Here is a 23,869-nt window from a genome sequence, read left to right as displayed (position 1 = left end):
GTAACATTACTCATCTCTGAATTGCTGTAAGAATGAGACCCGATTGTGGAAGAACTCGGTAAAGAACAAACCCTTCACGTGTACTAAAAGGATTGAGCACCCACAAATAAGACTCCTGGCACAACCATCACATGTACCCTACTGATTACAACTGTGGAGGGAAAATAAGCCTGGGATGCCATCTACTGGTTGAAATACAAACTGCAGTTATAAGAACAAAGCTGGAAACCTCCAGTACTTCCCACCTACAAGACACTTTAATATTTTGGTTTTTAAGCACACCTGGCAGTTCTCAGGGGCTACTCCCTGCTCAGTGCTTGCGGTTGCTCTCAGCAATGCTTGAGAGGCCATGGGTGCCAAGGAGCAAACCTTGGCCTCCTGCATATAAAGCAGGCACTCCAATCCTTTGAGCTATCTCCCCAGCACCTAAAGCATTTTTAATTTCTTTGTTTGGGGGCCATACTTGGCTATGCTCAGGGGTTACTCATGATGCTTGGGGGCCAGTATGGGATGCCAGGGGTCGACTCTGGGTCAGCCATGTGCAAGGCAAGCACTCTACATGCTTTGCTACCACTCTGGTCCCAAGCATCTTTAATTTTTGCCATACTACATCATGTCACTTTATATATTCAATCTTTTTCTTCAAATCACTCTTTTACCCTTCATATCAATCATCTTCACATTCAAATTTTAATAGACATAAATGCAAAACTAGTTTAATACTTGCCCAAAACAATTAAAACCAAGAAATTAATACAGTGCAAACCAAGTTCTTAAGATGCTACAAGGAGGAAAGGCTGCCTGTGATCGCAGCCCCCCAGTAAGGCCTGTACTTGGGGGAGCACCGTGAATGGAGAGAGAGCTCCTCCCAGGGAAGGTGGTGGTCCCTTGTTCTGCCATCGACCTGCTCTCCTCTCTTCCTAGAAGTTTGGAAGTGCAGCCACTGCGGCAATCCTGGCAGCAGCCCCCAGAGCTCGCAGCGCTGAGGGTGATAAAGATCTGGCGGTTGGTCTCTCTGCTGGGCCCGGGACCTTTTGGTTAGCAGTCCTTTGCTGGGCTGAACATCCTCATAGCCCCTCCAGCTCTGGCTGTGGCCTGTGTCCTTGGCTCTGCCTCCGTCACAGACCCGAGCGCTGGCTTCCTGCCGTGACAGCTCTCCAGAGCTCAGCTTGCTGCTACAGCTGCATGGCTTCCTGCTCGACGGATTGGTCTGAGGAGGCCAGGTACTTCTCCTGGAGGCCCAGGGTGCTAAGGGAGGGTGTGTTAAGATCAACAAGTTTGGGCAAGATCTGAAAACTACCCATATCTGCTGCCAGTCACACCTGGCAGACCGCTCACCCACCTCTGATAACTTCAAGTCCCAGGATCAATGAATGGATACTCCAGTCCCAATGCTCTGGTGTCTGACTGTTCCCCACACTACCAAGGATCATAGGTGCAGAGGCGGCTAACTTACAGCTGTGTGATGGCAGTGCTTTGGGGCTCAGACTGGGGGCGGGGAGAAGGGAGAATTCTGCTTAGAGAATTTTTTTTTTTTTGCAGGGAGGGGTGTGAAGGTTTAATGCCTGGCCTCACATGGTTCTCAGCACTACTGGGCATAGTTCCCCATTCACCAAGTTGGGAGTAGCCTATGAGAAGTACTAGGTGGCCTCCACGACCCCCCTGCCTACCCAAAAATAGTCCTTTTTATAAATTAAGAGTTGTTGAGGCCAGAATGATGAGGTGGGCAGGGCATTGGCCCCCAGCATCCAATATGGTCCTGAGTCCCGCCAGGAGTGATTCCTGAGTGCAGAGCCAGGAATAACACTTGAACATCACCAGGTAGGCCTCAAAATAACAACAAAAATAAATAAAAATGAAGAGTTGTGAGGATCAAATGAGACAACAAACACAAGTGCCTAAGATGGCACCAGGCACCTTGCAGATGTTCAAATGTTTGTGACTTTTGTTTGTTATAGTTTTTGGGTCACACCTGTTGATGCTCAGGGGTTACTCCTGGCTCCATGCTCAAGAATCACTCAGGGGACCATATGGGATGCCGGTGATCAAACCTGGGTCAGCTGAAAGACAAACCCCCTACCTGCTGTACTATCACTCCAGATCCTGGTGACTTTTCTTTAACGCCAGGGAGGGAGCTCATGGTTGCTCAAAGGAACAGTGAATTTCTGCTTGGGCCACTGGGTGCCTTCAGCCTCTCTGGAGAGCAGGCAGATCAAGGGCAAATCAGATTCACAATAAGATTTACAACGCTACTGACGGAGACTGAAGCTGCCTTGTGGGGGTCTGGGTTGACAATCAGATGACTCCAATGCCAGAACTCAGACACCACAACTGAGGGATGAGCCGTCCATGTTTCATCCTGGGAGCGGCCACTCTCGGAGCCCCCAGAGCTTTCTCCATAAAAGGGGGCTGAGGAACAGGGAGAATGCTCACAGAGCTGGAGCACAAGCCTTATATGCAGAAGCCCCTAAGTTCAATCTCTTGCACTGCATGCCCCTCCAGTATAGCTTGGTGGTCTAGCAAACATTTCCAGGGAGGCCAAAAGAATTTAAAAAAAAGGACTGAATGATAGGCCAGAGCAATAGTTCAATGGGTGGCATGGGTAGCATTTGCCTTGCACACAGCCAACCTGGGTTTGATCGCCAGTATCCCATATGGTCCCACAAGCACCTTGAGGAGTAATTCCTGAGTGCAGAGACATGCAGAGTCAGCAGTAATCCTGAGCACCACTGGGTGTGACCCCAAAAGCCAAAAATAAAAAAAAAAAAAGAGGGACTGAACAAGAACCATGTGACATCCTTTGAGTGGAGCAGGTAGCCCACCTCAGACGATCAGTTAGACCTAGGGACCCACTCGCCCAGCCGACCTTGCCCTCACTCTGATCACTCGTTGCCTATGCCCAGCTTCACATTGCCTCAGGAGTCAATGCCCTGTGTCTGTGCAGGTGACCTGTAGGTCACTCAGAATCAGAGGAACAAGATGCCCAGTATCCCGCCCTCTTTAAGCCACCCCGCCCACAGCACCTAACACGGCTCCTGGTCCCTTTCCAGTTCTATCTGGCTGTGACTGTTACAATGCTGAGTGAAAACGCTGAATACAGGCTACCAGTGCTGGTCACCACTTGTCTTTTGCCCCCAAGCCCCCCTGGAGCCAACCTGTTTCTCACAGTCCTGTGTAGGTGCCGAGTCCCTGACACTATCAGCCTTGTAAGGCCTGCACCTCCCTAGCCTGCCTCCTGTTGGGCCTCTAGAACCAAGGGACACCCCACAGGCTTGTGCTCCACCCCAAAGGCTAACTAAACCTGCTCTAGTTCCAGCTGACTCCCGGACGGCCCTGGTTGCCCCAAGTCCCTCTTAAAGGCCACACATCTGCCAGCTTACATTCCTTTCATTCAGGTGACAAGTCTGTTCTCTCCTCTTCCTCTCCCCCCGCCCCCCTCCATGGGGAATATACCCAGCAATACTCAGGAATTAAATGGTGGTCCTCAGGATTAAACCTTTCGCCACATGGCAAGGCCATTGCCCAATCCGCTAAACTATTGCGGAAGAGGCCCCTCCTCTTCCCTTTCTTGCCTTTACACAACCATTTGGACTAAGTCAGATCCCTGGGGTGTCTACTCCGCCTCCACCTATCCTGTAACCATTTAGTCACCAATTCTGAGTTTAGCCCTGTTAGCATTTTCCCAACTTGCACTCATTTTCCTGTTCTCACAACTGAAGTTTCATCTCTCTTCACCTAGATTGTAGAAACTCTCCTGCTGCAAACATAGTCCTTCAATGCATTTTCCACCTTGGAGGGGGCCTCTTAAAAATGTACACTCCATAGTATTCTATCCCACTGGCTCTCACAGCTCCTCACAAGCTGAATTCCAAGCTCCTTAGCAAGGAACTCCAGATTTCCACTGCACTACTAATCTCCCGTGCCAGACTGAACCCCTACAGCTTGCCTAGTAATCAATGTTCTTCCATGTTTTTTTCTTTTTTTTTTTGTGGGGGGGAGGCACATTTCCTAAACAGCATTCAGGTTAACACTCCTGATGGCAACTAGCCAAGCTGTGTGAGTGAACCTGATGCTTCAATGCTGGGACCCAGCAGTGGTGGAGATCGTCAGAGTCAAACCAACGACACAGGGGAGGTGCTGAGGGGGGCATTCTGTGTCGGGGTTCAAATTCAGGGCCTTGAGCATGCTTGCATGTGTTCCATCTCTGGAGCTGTCTCCCCAGTACCTGCCCTTCCATTTTTGAAGACAGATATTTACTGCTCCTTCCAATAAAAATCCTCGCCTGTCTGCAGGTACCAGCAATCCTGACGCCTTCTCCAGATCAGCTCTGCACATGAAATCAACCAGGCCAGACAAGACCATTGCCGGGGCGCCTGAGAGTAAGGATACGAGGGGAAGTGGAAGTCGGCTCCCATGGCAGCTGACATCATGGCCTCTAGGCTTCGCTGCTCTTGAACCCCGAAGCAGTAGCCATTGGCTTTATCTACAGCCTGCAGGACTCGCTGAATACTGTCCTTATCCTGAAAGGGGAGGAGAAAAACAGCTGTTGAGTGACACAATGCAGTGGAATCAAGGTAGGACTGTACCTTACTGCTGTGATCTCGAAATGCTCCCTCGATCTCGCCTCACTCGGGTGCTCAGCCCGGATGGCAGTATGTGTTCTCAGAGGCCTGGCTACCTCCGTCTCTCCTGACCACAAACCCAGGCAAATTTGAACAGAAATTCTCGTTTTTTTTTTTTTTGCTCTTTGGATCACACCCGGCGATCACAGGGGTTACTCCTGGCTCTGCACTCAGGAATTACCGGACCATATGGGATGCTGGGAATCGAACCGGGGTCGGCCACGTGCAAGGCAAATGCCCTACCCGCTGTGCTATTGCTCCAGCCCCAGAAATTCTCCTTTGTGCACACCACGGCGTCCTCCTCCACAGCTCTCGCCCTATCACTATATCGACGCCTGGGTACACCTTGCCTCCCCTACTTGACTGTGTCCCTGAGGTCAGGGATGCATTTGTCACAGAATCCACTGGCACAGTACCTCGCTAACTACAGGCAGTCAAAATCATGTGCAGAACCCCTTTTCTGCTCCAACGAACGGTGTTAGCGGCAGCGCGCACATCATGGCACGAGAAAGAAGAGCAGATCAAGACAATGTGGGGGCAGATGAGCCGAGAGGCCTGACGAAGTGGGAGTTTCACCTCATTTCACTGTATTCTTCTGTTTCAGGCTTCACCCAGTGAAGTGCTCAGCACAGTGCTTGGCGTCACTCTCAGTGCTGAGTCATCTCTCCTTCCCCTCATTTTAGGGTTTTGGGCCACACCCAGTTCTCAGGGGTTACTCCTTGCTCTGCACTTAGGAATAGCTTCTGGGGGGCTCAGGGGACCACTAAGGGATGCTGGAGATGAAACCCAAGTTGGCCATGTGCAAGGCAAACACCCCACCCACTGTACAATCGTTCTGGACTCTAAAAAGATATATAGATACATATATATATGGTGGTGGTAGAGTGGATCACATCTGGCAATGCTCAGGACTTACTCCTGGCTCTGCACTCAGGGATCATTCCTAGAGGGATCAGGGGACCTTATGGGGTGCCAGGGACTGAATCTGTGTTGGCCACGTGCAAGGCAAACACTCTATCCACTATACTATTGCTCTGGCCCTTCCCTTCATTTTATATATATATATTTTTTTTTGGGGGGGGGGTGTCACACCTGGCAATGCACAGGTATTACTCCTGGCTCTGCACTCAGGAATCACTTCCCTTCATTTTATTTTATATATATTTTTTGCTTTTTGGGTCACACCCGGCGATGCACAAGGGTCATTCCTGGCTCTGCACTCAGGAATTACCCCTGGCAGTGCTTATGGGACCATATGGGATGCTGGGAATCAAACCTCGGTAGGCCGCATGCAAGGCAAAAGTCCTACCCACTGTGCTATCACTCCAGCCCCTTCTCTTTATTATAGAGGAAAAACGTGTGACACTAAGGAAGAAAGAGATAAGCGCACTCGCAGTATAATCCTTTCTCTAACGCACTCGCAGTATAATCCTTTCTCTAACACGTGCTTATGTCTCTGCAGGGACTGAGAGGGGCAGGACGACCATAGCTCTGCGCTGTCAGCATCAGGACCACACTGAAGGACAGCGAGTCTTTCCTGGCCTCCCTCTCCACACTGAGAAGGGCATCTGTGCTGAGATGTTCCTGCAGCACAGAACAGAGAAGTCTGGCCCATCTTTGTAATGAATCCTGCCCAGTACCACCCTTACTCCTGAAATCCAGGGGACCAAATGATAACAATGGACCCTGAACAAAGACTATTGTTTGAACCCACATGCACATTAAGTTGTAAATCTCTTATAATCATTGGCTTGGGAAGGTTACAAGGTGCCAACAGTTTACAGCCAGGAGACGAGACCTCTGACTTGCCAGTACCTGGATGTTGAGAGGGATGAAGGAGACCAGGCTGTAGTCTTCAATGAGCTGCACCAGCTTCTCATTCAGCTGCCGGTAATGTCGGAAGAAAGGGTCAGAGGCCAGGTGATCAAGCAGGTAGGATAGGTCAAGGACCTCTGTGTAGTAGTCCAAGTTGAAGGCTAAGGAGAGGAGCGACATTTAGAAAAAGCTGGCTCACATTAATGATGTGAGGACATGGGGGCTGGAGTGACAGAACAGCAGGTAAGGCGTTGGCCTTGTACATGGCTGACCAGGTTCAATCCCCCGCATCCCATATGGTCCCCTAAGTCAGCCGGGAGTAAGCCCTGAGCACAGCTAGGTGTGGCCTAAAAACAAACAAAGAGATGTGAGGATAGAGTTGTGATATGAGGACAGAGTTGGGGAGATAGTATAGTGGGGAAGGCATCTGCCCTGCAAACAGCAGACAGATAATCCAGTTCCATCTGGCATGGCATATGTCGCACCTCCATAGTCTCCACCCCCCACCCCTGAGTCCTGGAGACAGAGAGCATGTTTCCTTCCTTCTCGTGCCTTTCTGGATGCCTTCACTCACCCAGCATTTGCTGCGATAAACTTCTAACAAAAAACTACTTGGTTTCACCTCCGGCTCTCCCAGCTGAAGGGGCTGTGTGAGGACTAAGTGCTCTAAGCCACAGAAGAGGCTGATGATAGTAAACAATGACACTGAATACTGTGGAGGACAGTCTCAGTCCCCAGCCCCAGCGCCCGCACATGCAACATGGAGACTGTCCACGCCGCAAATGGCATGACAGGTGCACTCGGCCAGGGTAAATCACGTTCCCTTTCTGGGTTAGGGCTCTAATGCACAAGGAAAGTCCAGACCAGCTGACTCAAGTGCCCTGACTCAGTTCTACGAACACAAACTGGCCACAGTGACAGGAGGGTGGGCTGCTCACTTCTTCCCAACAAACAAGTACTTGGGCTACTCGGCAGGTCTGTCCCAAAAGGAGCCCGGGACTCAGAGAAACACAGACGCTCCCCAACTCAGCTCCTTAATTCCTACTTCTACTTAGAAACTCACCTGAGTCCGCCTTGGTCTTGGACTACCTGACAGATGTGTCTCCCTGACTTAGGAACCTTAATACCGGGGCCAGGGTGGCAGAGCAGGATTCGTTCTGGGTTTGATCCCCAGCAATACATGGCTCCCAAGCATTGCCGGGTGGAGCCCGGAGAACCCTGAGCATCGCTGGTGTGACACAGGTGGTCCCTGGCACTGCAGGGTTGCAGTCTTGACCAATGACCACCCTGTGGGTGACTATTACTGGGAGTGGCCTCCTGAGCACCACTTGGGAGCGCCTGTTCCCCTCAAAATAAACAATACAGGGGCTGGAGTGATAGCATAGAGGGTAGGGCGTTTGCCTTGCACGCAGCCGACCCGGGTTCAAATCCCAGCATCCCATATGGTCCCCTGAGCACCACCAGGAGTAATTCCTGAGTACAGAGCCAGGAGTAACCCATGTGCATCGCCAGGTGTGACCGCCCCCCCCCGCCAAAAAAAAAAACCAAATAAATAAACAATACATTTGGGTTTAGACTTCTTTTTTTTTTTCCTTTTATTGGGGGTTGGGGACAAGGACACCCAGCAATGCTCAGGACTTACTCCTGGCTCTGCATTCAGGAATCACTCCTGGTGGTTCTTAGGGGACCTTACAGAATGCTGGGGATCAAACCTGGGTCAGCTGCATGCAAGGCAATAGACCTACCAACTGTGCTACTGCTCTGGCCCCTGGGTTTAGATTTCATCTCTAATAACATACTAGCTGTGTGACTGAGCCAGGGCTACAGGGTATTCATGTAAGATCTCTGGGCTTCAAATGCCATTTGGGACCTGCAAGTAAGATATGAGGGTGACTGAAAAAAGTCAAGAGTGCAAAGGCCAAGGATATCACACAGCCACCTGAGATGGGGGCAGTAAAGGGGGAGAGGGCTTGGGCTCTGGGCTATGCCAAATGTGGCTATAAAAAATGGGGTGAAGAGACAGTATGAAGGTTAGGTGCTTACCTTGCATGTAGCCAACCCAAGTTTAATCTCGGGCACCTGAGCACTGCCAAGTATGACTCTTGAGCACAGTGCCAGGGGGTAAGCCCGAAGGCCAGGGACATAGCCCCACAGGCTGGAGCACCCGCTTTGCAGCCCTGAGTCCAAACCCTGGTACATGTTCTCCCTAGCACCAACCTGAGCATAATCCCCACCACCACCATTGTGACCTTAGCCCCCCAAAAAGTGGCTGGGGAGTTCTGAGCTTGCGAGACAATGACCCAGGACTCTGGGTTGAGGTACTCTCCCCATGTCTTGACTGGCACCCAGGCAGCCTCCTTGGGCAAGGGCCATTACGTCACTCTCCTTTCCAGCTTCCTGCTGGACATTCAGCTATTCTCTCCTAAGTTCTCCAGTGGTGGCTGGGATGTCCCGGATTTGAGTAAAGCTCTAAATTTGCAGAAATACCATGCTAGGGGTGAGAGATAGTACAGCAGCTAAGGCCTTATACACAGCCAACTCAGGTTCAATCTCTGAGACTCACTATGTTTCCCTGAGCCCTGCTGAGTGATCCTGGAGTGCAAAGCCAGGAATAAGCCTTAAGCATGGCTGGATGTGGTCCAAGAATGAAGGGAAGGAAGGTAGGACATGCTGACCAGGGGGCCTTAGGCATTTCCTCTGCCTGCTACCAGCGTCCTTCTCCTTCATCTTTCCCACCTCAACAAACAGTGCCTTATTCTGACTGGCTTGGTCAGAAACCTGAGTCTTGGGGCTGAAGAGATAGTACGCAGGCAGGGCAATTGCCTTTATGTGATCGACCTAGGTTTGGTCCCTGGCACCATATAGGGTCCCCTGAGCCCTGCTAGGAGTGATCCCTGAAGAGAGCCAGTAGTAAGTCCCAAGCACTCCCTACTAAGTGGGGCCCACCCCCAACAATAAAAGACACAGACATACACACACAACCCAGAAACCTGAGTCTCACCCTTACCTTAATTTCTGTCTTTATAACCAAGCCACAAAATTTATTTCCCAAGTAAGTCTAAATCTACTTTTCTCCCTTGTTACTATTACTACTTGGGCTGCTACAAAACCTCTAAAGGATCTTTCTTCCTTTCTTTCTTTTTGCGTGGTGGGGGGAGGTGGGGGCTATTCTTGGATCTGTGCTTAAGTCATTTCTGGCCAATCTCAGGAGACTATGTGGTGCTGGAAACTGAACCAGGGTGAGCCACAAGCAAGGCAAGTGCCTTAACACCTGTACTGTCTCTCTGGCCCACTGTCTTTACTTTTGACCCTTTTGGTTAATTCCCTACAAAGCAGCCAGAATGACCTTTCAGCTCATGCTACTCTCTTGATTTATATTCCTCAACAATTACTTATCCTCTAAGTTTCATCAGCACAAATTCTGCTCCTGAGCATCTCTCTGACCTCATTTCCTGTCATTCTTCCCCCACTGTATCCCAGCTTCCCTGGGCTCTCCTCACCCCTTTACTTTCAACACAGAAAGCACTTTTCTTAGAGTACTTATCCAACTGACCCCTCTACTTAAAGAATGGTTCTCCCTTGGCTGGTTCCTTCTCTCCAATCTGCTCATTCCCGACTCCCAACCAGTCAATGTCCCATCACTTCAAAGTCTTGAAATACACAACGCTGCTGCTAGAGAGAGTACAGCACAAGTAGCCAACTCAAGGCTTGATCCCCAGCATCCCATACAATTCCTTGAGCACCTCCAGGAGTGATTCCTAACTGCAGAGCTAGGAGTATCCTCTAAGCATTGCCAGGTGCGGCCGCTTTCCCCCAAAAGAAATCTCAGGAGTTCTCCCAACCCCCCAAACCCGGTATCTCCTAGAGAGTGGCACCAAATAAACAGACAGGAGCCTGTATCTAATACCATCAGGCCATGCTGGTGCCCCGAGCAGCCTCTCCAATTCACTTTGCTTCACTGCTGCCCTCCTCTTCTGCCTCGGTCAGTTGTTCTTACCCAGCTTCCCATAGTGCTCGATGAGGTCCATCTTGGAGAGAAGGTTGACATGGGGCAGCTCCACATGCAGCATGGTGGCCAAGGAGGTACACAGCACCGAAATAAACTTGGCTGGGTCTGTGCAGTAGTGAGAATCCACCAGGTGGACAGCAGTCAGCTGGGAGGGTACAAGAAACAGTGTGAGAGTGGTCGGGAGGGCAGGACCCCTCATAGCCTCCCCAGATCAGTCACTTCTGAATCCAGAGTGCAAACTTCCTGGCAAGTCCCCCTCTGCCTCTGTTCCATTCTAATGGCTGCACTCACTTCCTTATCTAGGAGCTATTAAGCTTTCCTCTTTTGGAGTTTGGGCTGCACTTTGCTGTGTTCAGGGATCATGGCTGGTGATGATCGAGATCAAACACACGTATTCCACAAACATGGCAAGGGCCTTAACTGCACTATCTCCAGTCCACGAAGCATTTTTTCTTGCAAGATGCCTCTTACTAACTGTCCCCAGATGGAAATAGGCACAGTTCCCATTGCACTGGCTCCTTTTTGTTTTGGGACCACACTTAGCAGTATTTTGGGTGGGCTTGATGCATTCATGGATCACTACCTGCAGAAGTCAAGGAATCATGCTGTAGGAAATTGAAGCAGGCCAACCATGCATTCCAACCCCTTATGCTATCTACTCTAGTTATTTTTTTTTAATGTCAAAAGGGGGAGCTGGAGCTATAGCACAGTGGGTAGGGCATTTGTCTTGCACGTGGCCGACCCAGGTTTGAGCCTCAGCATCCCATATGGGCCCCTGAACACTGCCAGGAGTAATTCCTGAGTGCAGAGCCAGGAGTAACCCCTATGCATCACCAGGTTAACCCAAAAAGCAAAAAAATAAAAATATAAAAGTCAGAAGGGCCAAATGGGATGCCAGGAATGGATGCCAGGAATGAATCTAATCCAGATTGGCTAGTGCAAGGCAAGTACCTTACCCTCTATACTCTCACTCTGCACCCCCCCATCATCTCTGCACCCCATTTCATTCTTCCACTTATTATTAGCCACCAATTTGCAACAATCACCATGCCATTTTCCACATAACCCCTCTAATGTCCATGTTCCAAATAATCCCAAACTGGGTAATGACACTCATTTTACAGACGAGAAAACTGAGGTCCAGATAAATCTGACTTACCCAGGGGCCACACAGCGAGTCAGCGGGAGAGTCAGAATCCGAACTCACACCTGTTTTACTCCAAAGCCAGTAGGCCCCTACCTCGCTGTGTGACATGGGGGCGTGGCAAATATCCTCCTCCCTGTCTCAGTTTCTCCGTCTGCAAAATGGGCGTGCCCGACCCGAGACGCACCCTGAGGTCCCACTGCGCCATCTGGGAGAAAATGCTGCGCAGCGCGCCGTGGTGCGTGCAGAGCTCCACCTGTCCCGGGCAGTCGAAAAGAAAGTAGTGGCCTCGGAGGGGGTCGAGCTTGGCACGCAGCCAGTCCAAGTTGGCCTCCAAGTACTCCATGCAGTAGAGCAGGCCGCCGTTGGGCCCCAGCCGGAGCGCGTCCATCACATCGCCCAGTCCCACCAGCTCGCTCACGTCCACGGCGCACTCGTACGGCAGCCCCTCGTTGGCCGGGTCCAGGTTCACCACCGCCACGCGCCGGCCCAGCGCGCGCAGGAACTCGCTCATGCCGAGGCAGTACGTGGTCTTCCCCGAGCCCGGCGGCCCGATCACCGCCTGCCCGAAGGCCGTGGCCGGGGCGGCCCCCGCCATGGGCGCCCAGCAGGTGAGCTCGGCGGGGAGGCCACACGGGCGGCCGCCGGATGCCCGCCGCTCACGAACCGCAGCGCCGCAAAGCCCCAGAAGCGGCACGGCAGGAACCGGCACCCCACGAGTGCCGCCAGTAGCGGGGCACTGACGGGACCAGCACCGGCATCCGGACCGCGCCGGAAACGGAGAGGCGTTGAGAGGAAGTCCCGCCCCAAGGTCGCTGACGCAAGCGCCGGGAGGCGTGGCCAGCGCCGCGCTGCTTCTCCAGCGAGGGATGGGCGGGGCTCATCCCGCAGGGGAAATCTTGCTCCACACTCCCTACAGGCTCAGTTAGTAACAAAAGGAAACGCGGTGGTAAACTTAATTTATTTTCTCTCTTCAGGTCGCATATCTGGGCCACCTTCCACAGTTCCACCTCTCAGCTGTCAGCTGAGTTTAACCCGGAGGCGTAGAAATAGTGGAGGGCCTGATTCAAGACCATGTCTACCAGGCACCATAAATCTCTCTTCCTCTACCCACTACCCTATTGCTCTGGCTCCTTATTTATGATATTGTTAATGATACTTCCTGTGTATACCTCCCTTTCACGGAGATCCACTCTTAATGCCTCCCACGGGGAAGGTGGTTCTTAAAAACGCAGTTAATACAACTTTTCAAGATACACCGGAAGCAAACTGGGCCAAACCGAGTCTAGCCCCCACAAACAGGAAATAGGGTTAGGAGACCAAAGAGAAGTCATTAATCCTTAATCTGGAAGTAGAGTGGAGAGGCTTTCTGTAAAAACGTCCTGGACAGGCCGGAGCAATAGTTCAGCGTATACGGTGTTTGCCTTAAACTCGGTTGGCTGAGGCTTGATTCCTGGCATCCCAAGCACCACGAAGAGTGATCCCTTGGAGTGCAGAGCCAGGAGTAACCTGGAGCATTGCCAGGTGTGGCCCCCCAAAAAACAAAATGTCCTGGAGGTAGAAGGCTAGAAGGCGAATTCAGAAAGAAGCACCCAGAACAAGCTGCTCCCAGAATCTCTTCACACTTCAGTGGAGGACAGAGGCACATAGCACTGTGCAGTTTGATCCATACTAAGGCCCCCAAAACTGTCATTCTGGCCCCGAAGGGCTTTCGCAGGCACGGCTGGAACTCCTCACAAAAGCCATCTCTGTCCGAAACTTTATGCTAGTGGGTGGCTGGCGACGGAGCAGTGACTCCCCTTGGTCTTGGGGCAGGGGTTCATCATAGATGGTGGAGATGAGCCCCAAGCCTGTTCCACGGGACTTCTTCATTTGCCCAAATGGCTGCAGCTTCTCTCCATGATACCTGTATTTAAAAAGTATTCTCAGTGGAGGCAGAGAGATGATAGTACAAATTTAAGGTACTTGTATGCATGGTTCGATCCCTGATACTGCATATTGTTCCCTGAGAACCATCAAGAGTGATTCCTAAACACAGAACCAGGAACAAGCCCTGAGCACCTCTGGGTATAGAGCCCTCCTCCCACCATGAAAAAAGGAAAAAGGAGAAAAGAAGAAGAAAGGGCTCTCAGTGAGAGAGCTTCTGTAACTCAGTGAAGCCACTGAGAAAGCAGGAAAGAAGCTAATACACATCTGGTGTGTTCCATAATAAAAACCTTTAAATTTGGATATTATTCTCCAACCCCTTATTCTTCCACTGATAGTGTCAACATGTTATTTTCATTATTTTTTCTGATTGAGAAGCTCTGATTTATACCGTTTTTGGTTTTGCTCCTGGCTCGATGCTCAGGAATCACTCCTGGTGGGGGTTGGGGGATCATATGGGATTTTGGGGATCGAACCTGAGTCAGCCACATGCGAAGAAAGAGCCCTACCCACTGCACTATTGCTCTGGCCCCTAATTTATGATACTGTTAATGATGTTTCCTAGGTATGTAATTCCCACATCACATCATCACCAGAGTATCCACTTCTGGCTGCGTTAATTTTAAACAGGGTAGAGAGTAAAAGCAACTCCCTAACAGCAACAAGTCTAAACCTCTTAAATCTGGTGGTGTTTTTTAGGGTTTTTTTTTGGGGGGGCGGGGCGGGAGGTCACATCTGGCAATTCTCAGGGGTTACTCCTGGTTCTGCACTCAGGAATCCCTCCTGGTGGTGCTTGGGGGACCATATGGGATGCTGGGAATCAAATTCAGGTTGGCTGCATGCAACTACCTGCTGTACTCTATCTCTCCAGTCCTTCCAAATCTCAAATTAGGGGAATGACATTCCAGATCAGTGATGGAATCAAGGCTTAAGGATTTTAAATGTGACAAAATGAAACAAAACAACAAAATGTGCTAGATCTTCTTCCTTCTCTGTTGGAGTCCATCCCTAAGCTTCTCTGACTCTAATGTCGACACCATAGGAAAATCCCAGTGCAGCTGAAAGGCTAGTGTAGGCCACTCAGGGAGGTTCCTCAGCCACTCACCCCAATCCACGCTTGCATCTGGGGTGCTGGCCATCACTATCCAGGGCCTCGGGCACCCCTGAGCACTGGCTGCCCAAGCCTTGGCCTTCAGCCCAGCCCTGGCGCTCCATCACTCTCCGTCCGATGCCCTGTGGAGGAGAGAGAAAACTTGAGACGGCGCTCCAGGGAAGCAAACAAGGGAGAAGTGGGTGGCCAGGGCGCAGTGCTTACCTTTGTGTGGCGCTCAAAGTTGCCCACCTGCCGTTTCACCAAGGAGCCATCCTCCTGGCCATCTCGGAGTCTCCGCTCCAGGCGCATGCGGACAGAGTCCCGGGCATCCTTGTCTCCCCCATCTGAGGACACAGCACAGCTGGTGTTAGCTGTCTCCCAACAGGAGGGGAAATCATGTCTCTCAGACCTCAGGAGACTGACATCTTCCACTCTGGTATTCTGAGTCTCTCTCTCCTGAGAGAAAGCTCACCAAGAGTATGAACCCCAATGCTCCCATCCCACAGATGAGGAAAGTTGGGTGCACAGATGTCCCAGGGCCAACTAACAAGAGACAGAATCAATCCAGGTTATTTCCCCTGCCCTCACCTTCCCTGGGCAGGTCACTTGTGAATCTGCCCCTCCCTCTGCAGGGCCAGCCCACTGTGACTAAAGACCCTGAGGGTTGTCTATGCTGAGCTTCTTCCTACGTACAAAGAAAGAGGCTTTGCCACCACTGGCTTGGGGTAGTACATGCAAACACACTTTTCAGGAGAGGAACCCCCTCCTTGGGCCACCCAAGGAAACTGGTCCCCTGCTTCAGTCTCTGCTAAGTGGGTCTGGTAATGTCACTTCAGGACCAGGAGACATGCCCAGCACCACCTCCGGCCCAGTACCTTGGTCATAGTAGACACTCATGTCCACGTCCCAGTCATCGGCCGTCTGCTCGTCAAAGTCTGTGGGAGAGAAAACCATCAGGCAAAGGGAGCTAAGGACTCTCAGTTCTGTTTGAGTCAAACCTGGGGGGGGGCCGGGGTGGGGAGGGAATATGGGAACACTGGTAGAGGAAGTTGACACTGGTTAGAGATTAGTGTTAAAATATTATATCCTTAAAATTATCAATTATCAGTGGGGCCAGAGCAATAGCATAGCAGGTAGGGGCATTTGCTGTGGCCGACCTGGGTTTGATCCCTGGTATCCCATATGGTCCCCCAAGGACTGCCAGGAGTAATTCCTGAGTGCAGAGCCAGGAGTAACCCCTGAGCATCACTGGGTGTGACCCAAAAAGCAAAACAAAAACAAAACAAAATCAATTATCAGTAACTTTGTAAATCACAGTTTTTTTAATAAAAACTTATTTTTTAAAAGAGTGAAACTTCAAGTTGGGCGTATATTCTAGAACTCAGGGCTTCTGATTGCATTTTGGTTTTGTTTTGGGGTCCTCAATGGCAGTGCTCAGAGCTTATGCCTGCAAAAAGCCAAGAGAAAAAGAAAACAGAAAAAAAAAAAACCAACCCAAAAAGAGGGCTTGAGTGACAGTACAGCAGGTAGGGCATTTGCCTTGCATGTAGCTGACCTGGATTTGATCCCTGGCATCCCATATGGTGCCCTGAGCACTGCTAGGAGTAATTCCTGAATGCAGAGCCAGGAGAACACCTGAGCATCACCGACTGTGACCCAAAAAGCCAAAAAAAAAAAAAAAGAGCTTACTCCTGGAGATACCCAAGCAGGGGAAAACATGTGGTGCCTGGGACTGAACCACTATTGGTGGATCACTAAGCAAAAGGCAAGTGCCCTGCTCACTGTACTCTCTCCAGACCCGACTGTACTTCCAAATCTCTCCTGTAGGAGACATTCAGAACTTGAGGGTTGGGGCACATTTTCTCTTCATCCCTATTTTAGGGGTGTTGCCAAAGCGAGCACTTCTCTCCACCCCTAAAAATGGTGCCTGGTCATGCCCTTATTTGGTGGCCACATGGATCCCCAAGCACCAGTATGTGCTGTCCCACACCCTCTACCCTACAGAAAACAATAAAGGGTTGCTTTGCCTGCCACAAGCCAACAATGGAAGCCTTGCCTGGTCCTCAGGCTCACTGCCTGGAAAGCAATGTTTGGGCTAGAGACACCCACCCCCACCCCGAGCAGGCTGCCAGCATTACAGCTGCCCCCACAGGACCCCAGCATTACCTCCTTCTTCCTCCTGCCAAAACTGGGCATCTGTGTAGAACACCAGGCCGGAGCCGCCCTTCTCCCACTTGAGCTCAATCTCCTCCTCAAAGAGCCGCTCGGTGGTGCGCTCCTGCCTGGTGACATCCTCGTGCAGCGCTTCATGCCGCTCCCACTCCTCACCCCGGTCATCGTCCTGGGGGAAGAGAAGAAGCAACTGTCCACCGGCCTCTTGGCCTGCCAGTCCCTAGGCAGGCAGCACCAGGCACACAGGCCTGTAACAATGGCCCCACGTGGGCCCCATTTCTGAGAAGTCAGGTATATTTGGCCCTTGGCCGCATCTCCCTCACTGCTGTCACCTCAACAGTTGAGCACCCTAAGCTCTGCCCACTGTGCTTTCAGTCACGTTGTCTTTCTAGCTGAAACATCCTCACTCCTGCCACCTCTCTTCCTCACCTGATGAAATCCTCCTCCTCCCTCAACCCCGACAGACTCCAGGGAGGAGGCCCTCAGCGCTCTCCCTGCTCTCAGCTTGTCAGGGCTTAGCAGGACACATTATGCTAAGGCCTTTACATATTTTGTCACAAGGAATAAGAACACTTGTCTGCCATGTCAACCCTTCACGTATGTTAGTGTCTTTTCTCCTGCCAATGACTTTATTAGGTAAGTACTGTTCTTCCCAGTCTACAGATGAGGGAATCTGGGTTCAGCGGAGGACAGTGACTTGCTCCAGACAGGGTCCTAAGAGTGTGTCACAGCCCTATGCAAATCCATCGCCACACCATGCAGTCCCTCCAGATGTTAGCTCTATCTCTGGAGATCTTAGTCTCTCTGAGGGCATAGGCTGGGTCTCAGAATGCCTTTGGGAACCTCTTCTAGAGGCTCCTGGCTTCAAACCCTAGGGGTACCTGTCCTAGTCATACACCAGGAAGCCTCTGGAATTACTGCCAGAGCAGCAGGGACAGGGCAGCTCATGGTAACTCACGTCATCTGAGTGCGACTCTTCTTCCTCTTCCTTCTCCCCTTCCTCCTCTGGCTCTCCAATGAAGCTGGCTGGTGTGTCTTTCAGGCAGGTTCCCTGAGGTATTTCGGCCCCCTCGGCTGTGTACACATGTTCTTCCTGTTCCACCATTTCAGAGTCCTCGTACCTGAATGGTACGTTGCCATAGTGTCGGGAAGAACCCGTCTTTGGGAACTGAAGCTGCAGCTGGGTGATGATCCGTGGAGGTAGGCGGCAGGACCGGATCAACTCCAAAAAGATCCGAAGTGGAGTGCCCACATTTCCATTGGGCATGAGCACAGGGGGGTTCAATTCTGGCAGCTGTTTCAGGTCAGCCAGAGTAAAGGATTCACTCTTGGCCTTCCGACTCTGCAGCTCCTTCCGGGTCTGGAAGGGAAAGGAGTCCAAACCTTGGGAGGGAGAGAGAATCATTCTTGAAGTTAAGCCTTTCAGGACACTTGGGAGAGCAGTGGGTCGGTCAAGGTTTAAACACCTGAGTCTAACGCTGCTCCTCCCTTTCAAGCCTCTCTGGAGTATGGAAACCTTCCTCCAGTCCATCAGATCCATCTAGAAATCTTATTATCTCTCATCACTTTAGTCAAGCACATGTTTCTTCCAGGTATGGTTTTCTTCTCTTGTTTGTGGCCACATTGAAGCACTGGGGTGGGGAGGCCCTGTGCTTGAGAGTTGCTCCCATTGGTGCTTGGAGGACCATGTGGTTCAAAGATTTAATTTAGGGCTCCAGCATGCACAAAATATGCACTGCAACCTGTTATCTCTCCAGCCCTCAATTTGCTTCTTAACTATGAATCCCCCACTGCCACTCTAACAAATTTTAACATGCTCTGTAAATTTCCTGAGCTTCTACATGTTTTTATCTTTGCAAATGCTAAGTCTTTGCTTTATTTTGAATGGTATTGTGTGTGCATGCATATGAGAGAGACAGAGACAGAGAGAGACAGAGAGAACTCATAGGCAAAACTTCCAAGATAATGATATTTGGCCTTATATGGGACACTGGTGATCTGAACTCATGACCATATGTTTGCAAGGTTACTAATGTTCTAAGGTAAATGCTCTAAACCAGTGTTATTCCTCTATGCGCTGAACACCATTCTTTCTTGTAATCTCCTGTTTATCTTCTGAAATATAAATTAAAAGTCACATTTCCCAATGTCTCTAGGAAATGTTTCTCCTTCCTATCATTTCACAGCACATGGTAGTAAAGACTCTAAAGCAAAATACCTGCTTTTGTTTTTGTTACTCTGCTACTAACTAGATCTATAAATTCAGGCCAGTAATAGTTTTTGTATCCCTCATATGTACCTCCTAGAATACTGAGCTGTGAGATGTCAACAAGAAAAGGACAGGCTCAGAATAGTACCCAGTACATATACAAAAAGTGCTGACTGTGAACAACTAGAATGGCAGGGGCTGGAGAGATACTACGGCGGACAGGGTGCTTGCTTTGCACGCGGCTGACCCTGAATCGATCCCGGGCACCGATCACCCAAGCTTCGCCTGGAGTGATCCCTAAGTGATCCCTAAGTAAGCCATGAGCACTGCTCAGGGATGGCCCCAAAACTAAAAGAATCAAGAATCTGATTTTCCCATTTCATTCTGTTTCAGTGCAACCTGGCACACAAAGGACTCTCAAGGGAGACCAATTGGGAAATGGAAGCCCATCCCAATATGCTTCCCACACCCCCCCCCCGCATTAATTTAACGTGCAGGTGGAAACTAAAACTCTGTCTACAGACGTCTTCAGAGATCTAATGCATTTTCAGCCCACCCCGCACGCCCCAGACAGGTGCCTCAGCGATAGGGTCCAGTCTATTATCTCTCCCACTCATACCTGATGCCTCAGTAGGTAGTCTAAGTCGGCGGACAAAACAGCGACCCGGCAACCAAGTCCCCTGAGGATCCAGCCACTGGCGGCCCGAATACATGCGAAGAAACTTTTGCGCTTGAGCCGCCCCACGTATCGAGATGACACAGCAACAGGTGCGGGTCTGGGAGGGGGCAGAGTCCCCAGTGGAAAGAGCACGGCCATCTGTGACTGAAGGCTGGGTGAGAACCTGGTCGCCAGCAGGAAGGGAAGAGTCGGAAGCAACCTGCGGCGGGGCGCGCTCAGGCCGATGCCGGTAGTGGAAACAGAGGAAACCACAGTCTCGCTGCTCCCGAAACTGGCTAAAGTAGCTTCGTAGCTGGGCCGACCTCAACCTGGAGGGTATACCGCTCACTATTAAGTAAACTACTGCCTCCTCCTCCGCCTCACCGGGCAGCGCCATCTTGAATGGTCACGTGACCGGCTGTAACCAACGCTCGCGAGAATATCGTAAACGGTTCTCGGAAGTCCGCGTTGCTAGGATCCCAGGATTTATCCTCCCATTTTGTGGATTTGAGTTTGGGGAGTTCCAGAAAAGTGGTTGTTCGACTTCGTTTCCCATGGAGGGAGTTGGTGATGATGGGGAAAATCACCTGAGAAATGGGTTACAGAACTTTTACGTAAGCTTCTAGTTAGTACCAAATTAGAAGCCAGTGAGGGGCATTTTTCTTTTGTTTTGTGGCCACAGCCGGTGGTCCTGGCGTGGCGGGGGATTTCTCCGAGCTCAGTACTCTGGGGTAACTCCGGGAGGTTCATGGAAGTCCATGTTTGTACAGAGCTCATGCTTCAGCTCTTCGACCTAGCTCCTTGATCAGGACGGGCACTTGTTTTGTTTGTGGGTCACTCCCGGCTGTGCTCAGACTTTACTCCTGGCTCTGCACTCAGGGATCATTCCTGGCGCTGATTAAGGGACCGTATGGGTTGCTGGGGATTGAACCCGTTTCGCCTGCCTGCACGGCCTTATTCTCTCTACTATCTCTCTGGCCCCAGATCGGGCAATTTTTTTTTTTTAATCTTTGGGTAACCCCGGCGATGCACAGGGGTTACTCCTGGCTCTGCACTCAGGAATTACCCCTGGCGGTGCTCAGGGGACCATATGGGTTGCTGGGAATCGAACCTGAGTCCGCCGCGTGCAAGGCAAACGCCCTACCCGCTGTGCTGTTGCTCCAGCCCCCAAATCTCTTCAATCTTAGTCCTTAGTTCAAAGCCTTTTCAGTCATTAATCCAGTCTTCTGAAACATATTGGTGAACTCCCACAAATCAGTAAGAGCAACCCAGTTGAAAACTGGCCTAAGACGCAGGCAGGAAAGAAACAGTGAAAGATGCTCTGTCTCATTAAGCAGGGGAATGCAAACGAGACCACAGCATATCCACTACATTGACAAGAAGTTCTTTGAGTCCTCCACTGGTGGTGACAATGCAGAGCAACCACCACTCTTGTGTACTGTTGGTGGACATGTAAGCTGATGACAACCCAGTAAAAGTGAAGCTACGTGAATATTTGATTCCAGCATTTTAAAAAAATTCCTGCACATTTGTATCAAAATTGACAATGTTAAACTGGGTAAGAAACCTCTCCATTCTTTTGTGTTCTGGAACACAGTTAATTGCAAAGAAACACCACTCCTTCCATGACTTAGGAGTGGGGAACACATGTTTTGCAAGCTAGGGCCCTGGGTTGGATCTCTCACCGTATGGACGCCGAGTATTAGGAGTACCCCCTCAGTGCTTCAGGATGTGATCCAAAAACTAAAAAATAAATTTATGTGACTTAGAGAAAACTCATTGGATGCCCCCTTGTTTACCCATTACAGGCTAGGCACAGACTCTCCAAAATTTAATCTTTGCCTCACAAATTCTTAGATGAACTGCTTGACCATAATGCTCTGAACAATTTGCTTGGTCACACCCGGTTGTACAGTTAGAGCATATCCCTAACTGTGCCAAGGATCACTCCTGCTGCTGCTTGAGGGAGCATATGCAGTGCTGGGGACTGAACTGAGGTTATTGTATGCCAGGCAAGTGCCTTAACCCCTGTACTCTCTCTCCAGTCCAGAACAAAATGTTTCCTAACCAAATGCTGGTTGAACTCCTCTCCTTTCTGAGGTTCCTAAGTTGCACCCCCCTCCCCAATACACACAACAAACAGCAGACCATGCCTGTTTAGCAGCTGAGAATAGGCTAAACCGTTCTCTGATCTAGTATCCCATCATGGTCATCCCACGTTATCACACTCAGTTCTTACTAGTCTTGTTCTCTCCTCCCTGTGAGAGAAAGCCTGTAACCTTGAAGACACTTGCAGCTTTTTTTTATTTGCTTGTTTTTTTTTTTTGTTTTGTTTTTGGACTATACCCTGGTCATACCCTGGGTGCTCAGAGGTTAGTCCTGACTCTGCACTTAGGAACTGCTCCTGGTGGGCACAGATATTTTTTGATATATTTTAGGGGGCCATACCCTGCAATGGTTGGGTTACTCAGAGCCATGCTCTCAGGAATCACTCCTGGTGGTGCTCGGGAGATCATAGGGAATGCTGGAGATGGAACCTGGGTTATCTGCATGCAAGGCTAGTGCCCTGCCTGCTGTACCATCGCTCCAGACCCCCATACTTCCAGATCTTAAGTTGCTGCAGTTTGCTTCTCCCTATTGCCATGTTCCTTTCCTTCTTGAATAGTCATTTCAAATACTCTATACTAAGATCAGATTTGTTTTCTATTTGACAGTTCATACAAATACTCATCATTGTTTCAGTGGTATTTAGGAATCTGAGGTATTGCTCAAGCAGTAGAGCACATGCCTAATATTTGCAAGACATAGCCCTTACCTTAAAATTGCTGGGTGTGTGCTGGGAGTATACCTTATAAAAATTTGCATTTAGTACTGATGATAATCTCTGATAATCTCTGATATATGATGTTGAAAAAAATTTTGTTTGTTTTTTGTTTGTTTTTTGAACCACACCTGGCAGTGGTCAGGGTTTTATTTAATATTTAATCTATTTTTATTTGTTTGGGGGTCATACCTGCGAGTAGTAGGAACTTGATGGGGATCAAACTTGGGGGCTTTTGCATGCAGAACATGTGCTACAGCCCTTTGAGCCATCGCCCCAGCCCCATAACTAACTTACTTTTCACCCAACATCATATATTCGAGGATGGGGTAGACAGTGTTAATGTTACTATAAATATTTGGGGGCTAAAGCAATAGTACAGTAGGTAGAGGATTTTCCTTGCATGCTGCCAAACCAAGTTTGATCCATAAGTTTAAATACATATGGTTCCCTGAGCCTCATCAAGAGTGATCTCTGAGCATTGCTGAGTATGGTCCAAAAACCAAATAATATTAATAAAATCTAAAGAAAAGTGAAGGGCTGAGATGTGAAGGGTTCAACAGGCCAAGTGTGTGCATTGCTTGTGGGAGGTCCAGCTTCCCAGCACCACATGTTTCCCTGGAAGTACCACCAGGAGCAACCCCGGAGTATTGAGCAGAGTGGTCCCTGAGCACTGCTGAGAATGACCCTTGAGCACCACCAGGTATGGGCCAAAAACAAACAAGAAACCCATCTATATGGATGAATCAAAAAATAAAAGTAGATCTAATGAACTGTAATTGTAGCGAGGACAGTGATATATCTGAATTTTATGTATTTGGGGGAGATGTTGCACTGCACCTAGCGATGCTGTGATGCTTGAGATCAAACTGGGGGTAGTGGCAGGCAACTGGGTACCTTTACATCTGTACTCTCTCTCTCTCTGGTTCCATTTATTTTAACTTCTTTTTTCTTGGGGGGGGGAGAAAGGAGCACACCCAGCTATGCTGAGGGTTATTCCTGGCTCTGTACTCAGGAATCCTGGTGGGACTCCAGGAACCATATCAGTTGCCAGGGATTAAACCTGGGTCAGCTGCGTGCAAGGCAAACACCTAACCCACTGTACTAACGCTCCAGCTATCGTTTTCTTAACCAAAGTCACTGAATCATTGAAGATGCTGTCTCTGAAGTCAGTATCGTCGACTATTCTGCCCATGTTCTCCTCAGTACAACTTCTGGCTTTGGGTCTGGTGTCAAAATGTGCTCAGGGCTTACTCCTGACTGCACTCAGGAATCATTCCTTGAGGCCCTCAGGGGACCATATGGGATGCCGGGGATTGAACCCATGCAAAACAAGTGCCATACTGGAGACTATGTCTCCAGCCCTTAGCATCAAGGTTTTTAAATATATTTTGGGATGA

General features: G+C 50.0%; 2 protein-coding genes across 2 annotated transcripts; both read right to left on the bottom strand.

The window, feature by feature from the left end:
• Positions 1 to 574: 574 nt before the first annotated feature.
• GPN2 (GPN-loop GTPase 2) lies at positions 575 to 12,386 on the bottom strand. Its single transcript, XM_004603480.2, has 5 exons — positions 11,778 to 12,386; positions 10,435 to 10,591; positions 6,438 to 6,598; positions 4,390 to 4,520; positions 575 to 1,248 (listed from the first exon to the last, which is right to left on the bottom strand). The coding sequence occupies exons 1-5, from the start codon at positions 12,186 to 12,188 to the stop codon at positions 1,176 to 1,178; spliced, it is 933 nt and encodes a 310-aa protein (XP_004603537.1). The 5' UTR covers positions 12,189 to 12,386; the 3' UTR covers positions 575 to 1,175.
• A 146-nt stretch (positions 12,387 to 12,532) lies between these two features.
• Positions 12,533 to 20,082, bottom strand: GPATCH3 (G-patch domain containing 3). The gene is made up of 7 exons (XM_004603481.2): positions 19,610 to 20,082; positions 17,740 to 18,164; positions 16,776 to 16,950; positions 15,485 to 15,544; positions 14,832 to 14,953; positions 14,622 to 14,749; positions 12,533 to 13,496 (listed from the first exon to the last, which is right to left on the bottom strand). The coding sequence occupies exons 1-7, from the start codon at positions 20,043 to 20,045 to the stop codon at positions 13,280 to 13,282; spliced, it is 1,563 nt and encodes a 520-aa protein (XP_004603538.2). The 5' UTR covers positions 20,046 to 20,082; the 3' UTR covers positions 12,533 to 13,279.
• Positions 20,083 to 23,869: the final 3,787 nt, after the last annotated feature.

This window comes from Sorex araneus, chromosome 5, assembly GCF_027595985.1.
Source record: "Sorex araneus isolate mSorAra2 chromosome 5, mSorAra2.pri, whole genome shotgun sequence".
Lineage (NCBI taxonomy): Eukaryota > Metazoa > Chordata > Mammalia > Eulipotyphla > Soricidae > Sorex > Sorex araneus.
Note: the sequence above shows the minus strand (reverse complement) of the source record. Positions and strands in the feature narration are given on the sequence as shown.

What these genes read in the sequence shown, in the direction of transcription:
- GPN2 (XM_004603480.2), bottom strand. Translation starts at nt 12,188, where the DNA reads ATGGCGGGGGCCGCCCCGGCCACGGCCTTCGGGCAGGCGGTGATCGGG. An exon ending in TCATCCCTCTCAACATCCAG is followed by an intron (nt 4,521 to 6,437) that starts GTACTGGCAAGT and finishes CTCCCCTTTCAG; the next exon opens with GATAAGGACAGTATTCAGCG. An exon ending in GCCGACTTCCACTTCCCCTC is followed by an intron (nt 1,249 to 4,389) that starts GTATCCTTACTC and finishes ACCCTCCCTTAG; the next exon opens with CACCCTGGGCCTCCAGGAGA.
- GPATCH3 (XM_004603481.2), bottom strand. Translation starts at nt 20,045, where the DNA reads ATGGCGCTGCCCGGTGAGGCGGAGGAGGAGGCAGTAGTTTACTTAATA. An exon ending in ACTACCTACTGAGGCATCAG is followed by an intron (nt 18,165 to 19,609) that starts GTATGAGTGGGA and finishes CTCCCTCCCAAG; the next exon opens with GTTTGGACTCCTTTCCCTTC. An exon ending in AAGAGTCGCACTCAGATGAC is followed by an intron (nt 16,951 to 17,739) that starts GTGAGTTACCAT and finishes CTCTTCCCCCAG; the next exon opens with GACGATGACCGGGGTGAGGA.